This window comes from Anarhichas minor, unplaced genomic scaffold (assembly GCF_050575085.1).
Source record: "Anarhichas minor isolate MPS153535 unplaced genomic scaffold, ASM5057508v1 ptg000044l, whole genome shotgun sequence".
In the NCBI taxonomy this organism is placed as follows: Eukaryota; Metazoa; Chordata; class Actinopteri; order Perciformes; family Anarhichadidae; genus Anarhichas; species Anarhichas minor.
In genome coordinates, this window is record NW_027466490.1 from 738,342 (window position 1) to 750,000 (window position 11,659).

The 11,659-nt window shown below is 42.3% G+C and overlaps 1 protein-coding gene across 7 annotated transcripts in view; it reads right to left on the minus strand.

The window, feature by feature from the left end:
• Positions 1–11,659, minus strand: part of flncb (filamin C, gamma b (actin binding protein 280)) — a 39,131-nt gene that overhangs the window by 20,350 nt on the left and 7,122 nt on the right. For all 7 annotated transcript variants that reach the window (XM_076111229.1, XM_076111227.1, XM_076111232.1 and 4 more), the window contains 14 exons: positions 10,816–11,064; positions 10,631–10,728; positions 9,311–9,461; positions 8,579–8,697; positions 8,392–8,469; positions 7,256–7,418; positions 6,955–7,155; positions 3,024–3,161; positions 2,811–2,937; positions 2,025–2,161; positions 1,563–1,756; positions 1,371–1,484; positions 1,142–1,285; positions 13–136 (listed from right to left, as the gene is read on the minus strand). In XM_076111229.1, coding sequence (XP_075967344.1) covers positions 13–136; positions 1,142–1,285; positions 1,371–1,484; positions 1,563–1,756; positions 2,025–2,161; positions 2,811–2,937; positions 3,024–3,161; positions 6,955–7,155; positions 7,256–7,418; positions 8,392–8,469; positions 8,579–8,697; positions 9,311–9,461; positions 10,631–10,728; positions 10,816–11,064 — 2,037 coding nt within the window. The remainder of the gene's footprint in view (positions 1–12; positions 137–1,141; positions 1,286–1,370; positions 1,485–1,562; positions 1,757–2,024; positions 2,162–2,810; positions 2,938–3,023; positions 3,162–6,954; positions 7,156–7,255; positions 7,419–8,391; positions 8,470–8,578; positions 8,698–9,310; positions 9,462–10,630; positions 10,729–10,815; positions 11,065–11,659) is intronic.

Consider the following 11,659-nt stretch of genomic DNA (forward strand, 5'->3'; position numbering starts at 1 on the left):
ACCGGGTCCCACCCTGTCCAGCCTCGCTGCAGTCCACAGTGAAGTACGTGGGCTCGTTGGCCTTCAGGCCCGTCTTCTCCACACCTGGACCGTAAACCTTCACGTTCTCTGGATGGCTGCCTTCTCCTATCGTCACCTGGATCACACCAAACATTTATTAAAGTGGCATCAACCATCATCTGAAACTACTTTCCATATTCTACCTCCCCCACAGTATTCACTGTTGTTTATTTCCTCTTCATATCATTCGTTGTATAATTGTACGGAGGCCCTGAGAGGAGATCTGATCTAGATAGTTTTCTCTCCTGTGTTTAGGACTTGAAAACAAGTGACACAAATAGGTGTTAATGTTTTTATCAGGATCATTTTTCTAAGTTCCTTAAATTTTATTTTTCATCTGTGAAAAAAGTGTTCAGTAGCTTTTAGTTATTTAGAACATGAGGTAGTGGTGCGCTTCAGCCCCTTGTGGCCAACATGAATATTACAACAACAAATACTCAGTTTTCACCTGTTTCCAAGTCATAAACACAGGAGAGGAAACCATCATCAGTATTTATTTTTATCACTTGGCTCTCAGAGCCACCGTACGTTTTCTGTTTTAATTTATTATTTTTGATATTTTTTTTTTGCATCTGTTTTTTTGTGTGTATTTTTAATCTCTTTCTACATCCTGTAGTCTTTGGAGTTCCTCAAGGTTCGATCCTCGGTCAACTATAACTCTGTACTTTTAGAACTACCGCCTGTACTTATAGAACTACCGTCTGCACTTATAGAACTACCGTCGGTACTTATAGAACTACTGCCTGCACTTATAGAACTACCGTCTGCACTTATAGAACTACCGTCGGTACTTATAGAACTACCGCCTGTACTTATAGAACTACCGTCGGTACTTATAGAACTACCGTCGGTACTTATACAACTACAGCCTGTACTTATAGAACTACCGTCGGTACTTATAGAACTACCGTCGGTACTTATACAACTACAGCCTGTACTTATAGAACTACCGCCTGTACTTATAGAACTACCGCCGGTACTTATAGAACTACCGCCGGTACTTATAGAACTACCGTCGGTACTTATAGAACTACTGTCTTCGAACCACCGACCCGCTCTACCCCGTGTGTTGGTTCTTTACCCTGAAGGGGCTGCTGGGAACGTTGACCTCCCCAAAGGTGATGATGATGGTGTGTTTGATGGGTTTGGTTGGAACGTAAACACAGAGGAAGCTGCTGTCTCCGTTCTCTGAGATCTGGATGTCGATGGGGAAACCTTCTGCGTCCTGGAAGCACACAAACATTCACTGATCTCCACTTGACATCATATACACATATATAGGTCGACATCTTTGACCTGTGATTGGTCACCTGAGCGTAGAGCTTCAGCTCTCCTCTGCCAGCTCCCTGGGCATCGATGGTGAAGTTGGCGGGTTTGTTGACGATGCAGCCCAGCGGCTCCAGACCCGGACCGAAACATCTCACCTGAGGACGAAACATCCCACATTCAGCACATCACTGTCTGACGGTAAAAACCTCTAAAAGTCGAGGTTCTGGTCTCACGTTTTCTGGGAAGACGTCGTTGGCGGCGGGGAGGACGTGAGCCATGAAGGGACTGTCCTTGATGTCCTCGTCATCACAGATCACGTGCACGGCGTAGTCACCCGGTTCGGTCGGCCAGTACCGAACGTCACACGACCCGTCGCCTTTATCGTCGCACTCAATCTTCGCCTGAGACGGACCCTCGATAGAGAACCCTGCAGATGATGCACGACGAATTAAACACCTCATATATTCTGTATTTATATTTATATATATACAAATATTTATATCTACGTCTTACAGGTGCAGCTAGAAGAAAAGTCGTGTTATTAAGTTGTGAATAAACTTTAAAGAAATCTGACCACTAGTTGTTGAGATCCTGTACGTTTCTCCTGTTTAAGCCCCTCCCCCTAGCCACCTGTCAATCATTGAGAGCAGCAGGTGAGTGTTTGTGATTGGTCCTTTTGTGTGGTCGTGACGTACCGAGTGTTCCCACCTCCGTGCCGATGGCCTCCACCACAAAGTCGGCGCTCTTTCCCACCATACCGGTCTCCAGACCTGGACCCCAGGCCCTCACCTTCTGAGGCCCCGCCTCCTCACTCACCTGGACCTCGAACGGACTGAAAACACACCCACACACACCCACACACATACAAATTATGATCCCATACAGAAATGAAATATAACAAACGTGTATCATTACGCTACGTTTAAAGGTTCAACTAGAAGTACAGGAATATAAAGAGACAATGTTTTACTCAATAAGAGAACGTTTCCACAGACAACAAATTAAATTCTAATCAAAATACCATTTTAAACTGTATAAAATGTAGCTGAGTTTGTTTTACATCTATATCCATTCAATCTGAGCCTCTGGAGTCCCTCAAGGTTCTATACTGGGTCCTTTATAATTCTGTATTTACATGGAACCACTTGGTTAAATGATACAAATATTTAGTTATAAATTCAACATTATGCACCAATGTGTAAAAGAGACATTATCCTTGAACAATTAATATATTATTAAGTATAATAACCATGCACTATAAGTGTTTAAATACTTCAAATTGAAAACAAGCTTAATATAGAGAGAGGGTTGTATTTAAGTGATTCATCATGAGTCATAATGATATATTTTCAGAGTAAAACCTCTGGAGTCCCTCAAGGTTCCATCCTGGTCCCCAATAATTCTCATGAAGCACTAAAAGTCTCCATATGACGGATGAACTGCACCTGTGTGACAACAATACGATGAGCTGAGTGTCTCACCTGCGTGGGATGCCGTGTCCTCCCCAGGTGATGGTGACCACGTACTTCCCCGTCACGATGGGGTAATAGTTACACTCAAACACCCCGTTGTCCATCTCCAGAACCTTCAGTGGCTCCTCCAGACCCTCTGGGTTCAGACAAAGACGTCAGTGCCGCTCATGGTGAACATTAAAGGTGCATTTCAAAGTAAAAGACGGACGCCTGGTGTCTCACTTGGTCCCTTCACGGTGACTTTGAGCTCTCCGCTGCCAGCTCCTTTAGTGTGGACTTTAAAATCGCCCACTTCCTTCACCCTCAGACCCTTCAGCTGCAGACCTCGACCCGACGCCCGGCAGGCGTTGGGGTTACAGGCTGTGAGGACCAATCAGAAGGAGGCAAAGATAATGAAACACTCACTCCTGTTTGTCCTAAAACCAGTCGGCCCAGTCCACTCTGACTCTATGAACTAAGTATAGATTACAAGTTAGTCTAACAAGTTAGATAACACAATACTTATTATTGTATTTATATATTTTATAATAAATAAAAACAATACTTATTATTGTATTTATATATTTTATAATAAATAAAAACACAATACTTATTATTGTATTTATATATTTTATAATAAATAAAAACACAGTACTTATTGTATTCGTCCTCTCTTCTTGTGCACATTCATTAGTAATTTGTCCTCATTCATAAAAGAAAGTACAAAAAGCTTAATCGTGGCTTGAATTATTAAATGAATGCTCTCCAGCAAATAATTGTTCTTACATATTTTTAGTTTGTGCTCTCAAATGATGAACTTAGAAACAATAAATGCAACATAGAGTTAAACTTTGTTTTCGAGTGAATAACCGAAGCAGCTTGTTAACAGCAGTTAGTTTAGTTTGTTTTGTGGAGTTTATTTAAACGTATTGAACAATAAATAAATAAATGAAGAGCTGAATTAATAACATATGAAAATATGAAAACAAGAGGTTGTTGGGAGGACACAGCTTTAATCCTTAAATGACTCATTGTGAGGACTTATCTAAATAATTAAACTTCATAAAATGTCTAAAATATAATAATGTTCTATATGAAGCCAGAATAAACACACACACAGATCATCTGTTAGTCAGCTGATCAGTGCTGAGAGAAGCTGAGGCTGAAAGGAAAAGCAGCAAAGACGAAACAACAGATATGATCAGACAGAAGGTCGATGAGGAAACATATACAAAGATATAGATATGTATAGATATGATCAGACAAAACAGGAAAACACTTTCAGCTCAGATTCACTCTCAAGTTTATGCAGAAAAGGACTTCATTTACAGTTTTTATGTGAACAGAACAAAATGCAGAAAAGTGAAAAGGAAGAAGAAACCGAGATGATGATGAAGATGAAGATGAATGAGACACTAGTTCTACTGCTTAACGTCTGGATTATAGGTTCGTATCATCACAGGAAGGACAGTGAAGGATTTAAACGTGTTTCAGAGGATTAAGACAGATTAATAATCTTTTGATGAGTTTCTACAATTTCAGACGGTTTCATTTTGAATACAAAGACAGATTCTGATTCTGACTGGACGTCAATGTGAACAAAGTAAAAATATTATATTAACGACTCTCTCAGCCTTGAAGTCACAATGAATCTATTTATGTTTCTTGTAATATTTTAAATATTTAGTGAAGATGTTGAACATCTGACTGGATATTCTGCTGGAGTTCTATGACGATGTTGTGAACAGATGTTTCCTGTTAAACGTTTACTTCAGTTCATAAAGACTTTTCTGTTTTCTGATTCTCGGAGATTATTATTTATGAGAGAAAAAGCTTCTCTTACGGACTCGAGGTGACACTTGGTGAGTCCTTCACTGAAGTCTTCCTCGAACATTTAAAACGATTTCTGAGCTACTTGTTCTGTTAATCAGATCGTGAAACATGTCAAACACAAGCTGTCTGAACTCTGATCACATTCTTGGACCCTAAAATCAAATTTACAGGACAGTTTGTGAAAATCTGTCCTGGGACACCAGACCGGACTTTGATAGATTTAGATGTAAAACATACATGATGTCATGTTTGCAGATATTTGGAGGCCTGATCATGAGTCCAGAGAGGACTCCACACATCCACATTCACTCCGTCTCTGTAGGAGAAGAAGAAGAAGAAGAAGAAGAAGAAGAAGAAGCTGCTCAGCAGGAAGCCGGTGCTGCACATGCTGTAAAGCTGGGAGACCCCGTTTCAGAGGGGTCAGAGATGGTTTTCAGTTGAGGTGGAACGAAACCAGGCGAGCAAGAAGGCTCCAGTCACAACCCCGCCCCCCCAGCCTGTACTAACTTGGTCGCCTGGGTTTGGGCGGTGTTGGAGGGGGGGCCCTCCTGGTCTGGTCTGAGGGTGGGGTGCGTGCGGAGTGAGGTGCAACCTGCACCGGAGACCCGGGAGGAGGGGCGCTCTGTGAAACTGAAGGAGGGAACAACAGTGATGATACATATGTAGTACAGGAAGGGAGGAGGGACAGAGAACCCCAGACCTCCAGACCAGCAGACAGCCAGACCAGTAGACGGTTAGACCAGCAGGATGCCAGTCAGCAGACTGCCAAACCAGCAGGCAGAGTCCGGTTCTGCAAGTCTAAAGTCTAACACTTTAGTCAAGTCTAAACTCAGAAGAAAACTCAAAACTCAAAAAAGTCAGAAGTCCGGTCACAAGCCGAGAAAAGGCCAGTCCCAAATCAAGACCGGCAAAGCTCAAGTCAGGTTCAAGTACACCAACAGCTGCACCTGAAGAAATTCAACCTGCCAAAGACAATGATGGTGCACTTCTACACTGCCATCATTGAGTCCATCTTCTGCTCCTCCATCACGGCCTGGTACGCTGCAGCCACTGCCAAGGACAAGGGCAGACTGCAGCGCATCACTCGCTCTGCTGAGAGGGTGATTGGCTGCAATCTGCCATCCCTCCAGGACTTGTTCACTTCAAGGACCCTGAAGCGAGCAAGGATTGCAGCCGACCCCTCTCACCCTGGACACAAACTGTTTGTGCCCCTTCCATCTGGCAGGAGGCTGAGGTCCATCAGGACCAAGACCTCACGACAAATGAACAGTTTCTTCCCGTCCGCAGTCGGGCTCATTAACAGAGTCCGGGTCCCCCACTGACTGTCATCCCCAGGACAATCTCCTACCGGTCACTCCCCTGCACATCCCTTCTAGGTTCTTATTTAAACACACTCGACACTTTTACACTACACTTACATCTCACTTGTTTATAGTCCTGTTATCTGTTCGTTTGTGCACTTTATTTTATATTTTCTGTACGTTGTAATATGTTTCTACTTTGCACTGTGTTGATGGTTGTTGATTGTTAAATGTTATGTTATGTTATGTTATGTTCCTTGTATGTACAACATACCTCGGCAATAAATGGTTCTGATTCTGATTCTGAAGTCAAAGAAAGACGTGTCTCAAGTCAGGTCTAAAAAGAAAAGTCCTGAAGTCAAGTTCCAAGATTTACAAGTTCTAAGTCAAGACAAACAAGTTCTAACTCAAGTCCAAGTAAAGACAGGAAAGTTCCATTTCATAGTCTGAAGTCAAATCTAAGTCTAGTCCGACTTGATTCCAGGTCTAAAACAGGCTATGATAGAGTAAATCCATCCATAATACCCCAAGTCAAAGATGGACAAGTCCCAAGTCAGGGGTTCAGTCTCATCCTCAGAAAAGGACCAAGACTAATGAGTCTCAAGTTGAGTTCTAAATCAAATCCAAGTCCTTTCAGACGAGGTCCTCCATTAAAGAAAAGTCGAGTCCATCCAAACATCCATCCTGGTTCTGGTCCCGTCTGCAGACCAGCAGACCAGCAGAGCACCAAGAAGACTGAACACAACAGCCCAAAAACCACGACAGCACAGCTTCAGCCACTAAAAACCCAACAAGCACCAACTGTCCCATCAGACCTGGACCCAGACTGACCTGCAGATCTGACTGAACTGTTACGTTTTAGTTCTTTAATCCGTCAGTCTGGACATCAGATTTCAATGTGACACTCGCTCTGATTAGAAAAACATGCATTCGATATTTCAGACACCAGATTCTGGTTCATTTACAACAAAACTTTAAAGGAACCACAGAGAGCATCTAGAAGGAGAAAAGGGTCTTTCAGAGTGTAAGATGAAACCCACCCTCTGAGATGTGGACGGTGAAAGGGCTTCTGGGAATCTGCTGCCCAGCAAAGGTCACGTAGACGGTGTGAGATCCCTCCAGGACGGGAACATAGGTGCAGCGGAAAATACTGTCCCCTTTGTTCTCCAACACAATCTCCACTGTGTCCCTCCGGCCGTTCGAATCCACAATGATGACGCCCACGTCTCCGGCACCGGCCCCTGGAGGACAGACGCACGGACGGACAAGGAGACTATCAAACACTGAAGAACGAATGTGACGTTCACTGAAACGACGTCAGACGGACTGAACCTGGATTACCTGCAGTGTAAATATCAAAGTACGTGGGTTTGTTGGCCACGTTCCCCGCCTGCTGCAGTCCCGGCCCGCGGGCCTGAACTCTCGTCGGGTCGCCCATCGCCTTGGAAATGTTTACCATGAAGGGACTTCTGTCAATGTCCTGCCCAGCAAACAGCACCTTCACCTGGCGGGGGCGGTGACATAAAGGCCTGTCAGGGTTTCATTAATCCAGTAGAATAAAAGTCACCTGGAGGCTTCTGGTTGTTACTTTTGAAATAAAGTTCTTAAAAAGAAGGATTGTGAACTTTGACTTGACACAAGAAAAAGAAATAAACTACTTCTTTAACGTCACAAACTTATTACTAAGACTTCTTAATAATAGTGATATATGATACATCTTCCCACATATGTTCTAACCTCCATGTGGACATACGAAGGACGATATTGTGCATGTGTAGACTACAATGTTCTTTCAAGAGTCTTTAATAAAATATCTGTCTGTTATTAGAAAAGTTTTAAATATCAACAAAACATCTTGAACTTTAACTGTAGAACTTGTTACGACTCAAATTTAGTCCTGAGCCAAAAGAGAAGGTTCTCTGAAGAGTAAAACACCTGAGTTTGATCCAACAGGTCATTTATACCACGTTTCAACCAAATACATGTAGAAGCCACAGGAACTAAAGCAGGAACTAAAGCAGGAACTAAACCAGGAAGTAAAGCAGGAACTAAAGCAGGAACTGAATCAGGAGCTAAACCAGGAACTAAAACAAGAACTAAACCAGGAACTGAAGCAGGAACTGAATCAGGAACTAAATCAGGAACTGAATCAGGACCTGAATCAGGAACTAAACCAGGAACTAAACCAGGAACTAAACCAGGAACTGAATCAGGAGCTAAACCAGGAACTAAACCAGGAACTAAACCAGGAACTGAATCAGGAACTAAACCAGGAACTGAATCAGGAACTGAAGCACAAACTAAACCAAGAACAAAACCAGGAACTAAACCAGGAACTAAACCAGGAACTAAACCAGGAACTTAAAGCTTTTTTTGTTTGTTTGTGACTTGGTGAGATCTGAAGACCTGAACCACCTGGACAAACTGGACTGACACACATCACATGACCAGACATCATTTAAACATGAGGGTCCTACTTTATGGAGACCCTCCACTTTGGGCAGGTAGACCACCGAGTAGCTTCTGTTCTGGTCGTTGTTGGGGATCACTCGGGCCTGAAGGACACAGAAACACCAGAATTCTCAGCTGTGGTTCACTTTGGTGTGTTTGACTGAATACATATTAAATATTAATAATAATATATATGAGACCGTGTGTTCCCACCTCCTCCGTGTGTCCCTCTGGATCCTCCACGTAGACCAGAACTTCGCCCAGTCCGGCCTCCACCGTCTCCACCAGGAACTCTGCTGGTTTCAGGACCACGTTCCCTCGAGGCTCCAGACCTGAGACACACGAGAGGAAGAAGACTTAAAGTAGGCAACTCATGGTCCAGCTGAAGAAGACCATGTCGACAGCAGAAAGTCACACAATGAATCACTCAATTCAATTTATAATTGAAATAAGTTTTGTAAGATTTGTATTATTTAAATTATTTAATTATGCAATTATGTAATTATGTAATTATTTAGATATTTAGATTATCTAAATTATTTAAATATTTAGATATTTAGATTATTTAATTATTTAATTACTTAATTACTTAATTATTTAGATATTTCGATTATTTAGATATTTAAATTATTCTGCTAATGGTTATTTCACGTCATTCAGGTCTCTGGAAACATTTGACTGAAACAAGAGCAAATGGCCAAAAACCTGAAACGATGGATCAGTCTTTTCTGTGAATCAACTCATTCATGATTTGATTAATTGTTTGTGTGAAAAGAAGTTGAATCAGACATGAATCCCAGAGATCGGACCGATCCTGTCGGTGGATTCATATTCTTTAATAATCATAACCTATAAATCAGAAACAGCTGCTTTTCATTTCAAGATGATAAAAGTCTTAAACTGGTGGGTTTCTGGGGGGACTCTGGTGCCGAGTGGTTTCCTCACCTGGTCCGTAGGCCTTGGCCCTCTTCGGGTGCAGCGTCTTGGCCCTTAAGGGGGCCCCGGGCTTCAGTTTGGATTTGGGGAACTGGGACAGGTAGGTCATCACCGAGTGCTCGTCCACGTTGGGATCCACGATCTCCTCCGGAGCGATCACCTGGAGATACATTCACAGATAATAGAGTGACCGTGGAGCACTGAGGAAACACAGGTTCTTCAACAGGAAGAGGTTTTTAAAACCCCGCTGAAGTAAAAGCATCAATAACACTTTGTCCTTTCAAAATAAAAGTTCCGGTTATGCTGTTTTTCCATCATTATTATGGAGATGTTGAAGAGAAGAGGACCGAGGACGGAGCCCTGAGAACTCCACCTCGTTGTTATAAACTCCAGCTGAGCATCCATCTCTGAGCTGATGTTTATTAATGTTAGAGAAGCTTCTGACTTTAATTATGAAACATATAATCAGGATATTTCATCATTTGATTCCCGTATTATTTGATTATTTTGACTACTTTCAGGACTCAGCAGATGAGATGTTCCTTCTTTTAGTTTATTGACGTGTATATTTGTTAAATGAATCCTTTATATTCTGAAAATATAACAGAAGTAATTGTCAATAAATAATAAATAAATAAAACAATAACAATAATCTCTGTTGTCTTCTGATTGGTTAGTTTAGTTAAAGTCATTTATCCTTTAAGAGTGAACCAACCTTCAGACATTAAACTAAACTAGATTAAGGAGCTTATGAACTGTTTTAGAACGTGTGTTTTAGAACGTGCTGGTGGTTCCTCAGCGTCTCTGAACAGAGAACCTGCTTTGTGTTTCCTTTAAACTCTGAAGCTAATTTAAACTTCAGGCTGAAAATAAACCCGATCGGCTTCGACAGCAGAGAGACAACACAACACCAACATACTGTCAGAGAAGAAGGAATGTTTTATACAACTAATACATTCAAATGTTTCAAAGGTTCTAATTCATTTTCTACATTTGCTTCAAAAGAAAGAATGAAACAAAGTATAAAATGATCTGAAACACAGTAAAGAGCTGCATGTTGGTAGAATATATAACAACAGTTATGTGAATAATAATCTTTGAGACTCTAGTGTTCTAAAATCACGGCTAAATTATTTAGTTTTTCTAATAAATTTTCTCTTTTAAATTATTTAAATCAGAATATTTTTAACGTTAAGTTTGTTAGTTCAAACAAAACCCTCAAATATTCCTTAATCTTCTCTGTGATTGGTCTCATCTAATATTTGTGGGCGTGGCTTCATAACCCCCCATGTTCCAGGCATTAAAGGGTCAGAAACAGGTGAACGTTACCTGAGGAACTCCGAGCCAGTCGTCCGCCTGCTGCATGGCCTCTCTGGCGTTCTCCACCGGCTGACTGGGGTCCCAGTTCTCCCAGTCTGGACACAGACCTGAAGGCAGCACAGAGATTATTGAGTCTTATATTCTGACTAATCAATGACTAATGATTGACTACTGGGTCCTGGTCCTGGACCTACCAGGGGCACAGTTGTCCACCAGGGCTCCCAGTGCTTTGCCGTCCCTCCAGTCCCGGTGGAAGTTGGTGATGGGGAGCTGGGGCACCTTGTTCTGGATCCAGCCCAGCAGGCGCTGTTTGGGGGTCAGCTTCTTGGCGTCCTCGTCGTCCTCGTCCTCCCACATGGGCATGGAGATGGAGTAGTGCAGGATCAGGGTCCAGATTAGACCCAGGATCAGCTTCAGGTTCCCGTCCACGATGGCCTTAGAGTCTGGGAGAGGTGGGGTGTTAGTTAGTTTAACCTCTCAGTTAACCAGTAATATGGTTACCAGCTGTTTTATCTGCCGGCCAATAAGATGGTGGTTTAAAAGGTTTTTCCTTCGACCCGGTTTCCTGCTCGCCAAAATAAAAGCTTCACGTTGTTTATCTTTCAGCTGATTTTAATGTGAAAGTTTCATCCATCAACAGCAGAGAGGTCTGCTCAGGATGATGTCATCCAGCCCCCGGTCTGAAGCAATGAGGTCACTTTAAATAAGAAACACATGCACACTCACAGGAATCTGAGGGGAACTCTGAGCTGTTCCTGAAATGAAAACCAACTTTTGGTCTGATGACTCTTTCTTTCTGTTTAACAGATTTATACAGAACACACACACACACACACACGTTTCCTCTGCTGGACAGCTCTGAACGGACCAATGAGAGCCTCACGTTCATCCAGTTTTTATGTTTGAAGCAGTCGTTCTTTAAGTGAAGCCAAAGCTTCATGTGTTAAAGCTGCATTCTCTCTAGTGTCCACCAGGGGGCGACTCCTCTGGTTGTATAGAAGTCTATGAGAAAATGACTCTACTTCTCTCTTGATTTAT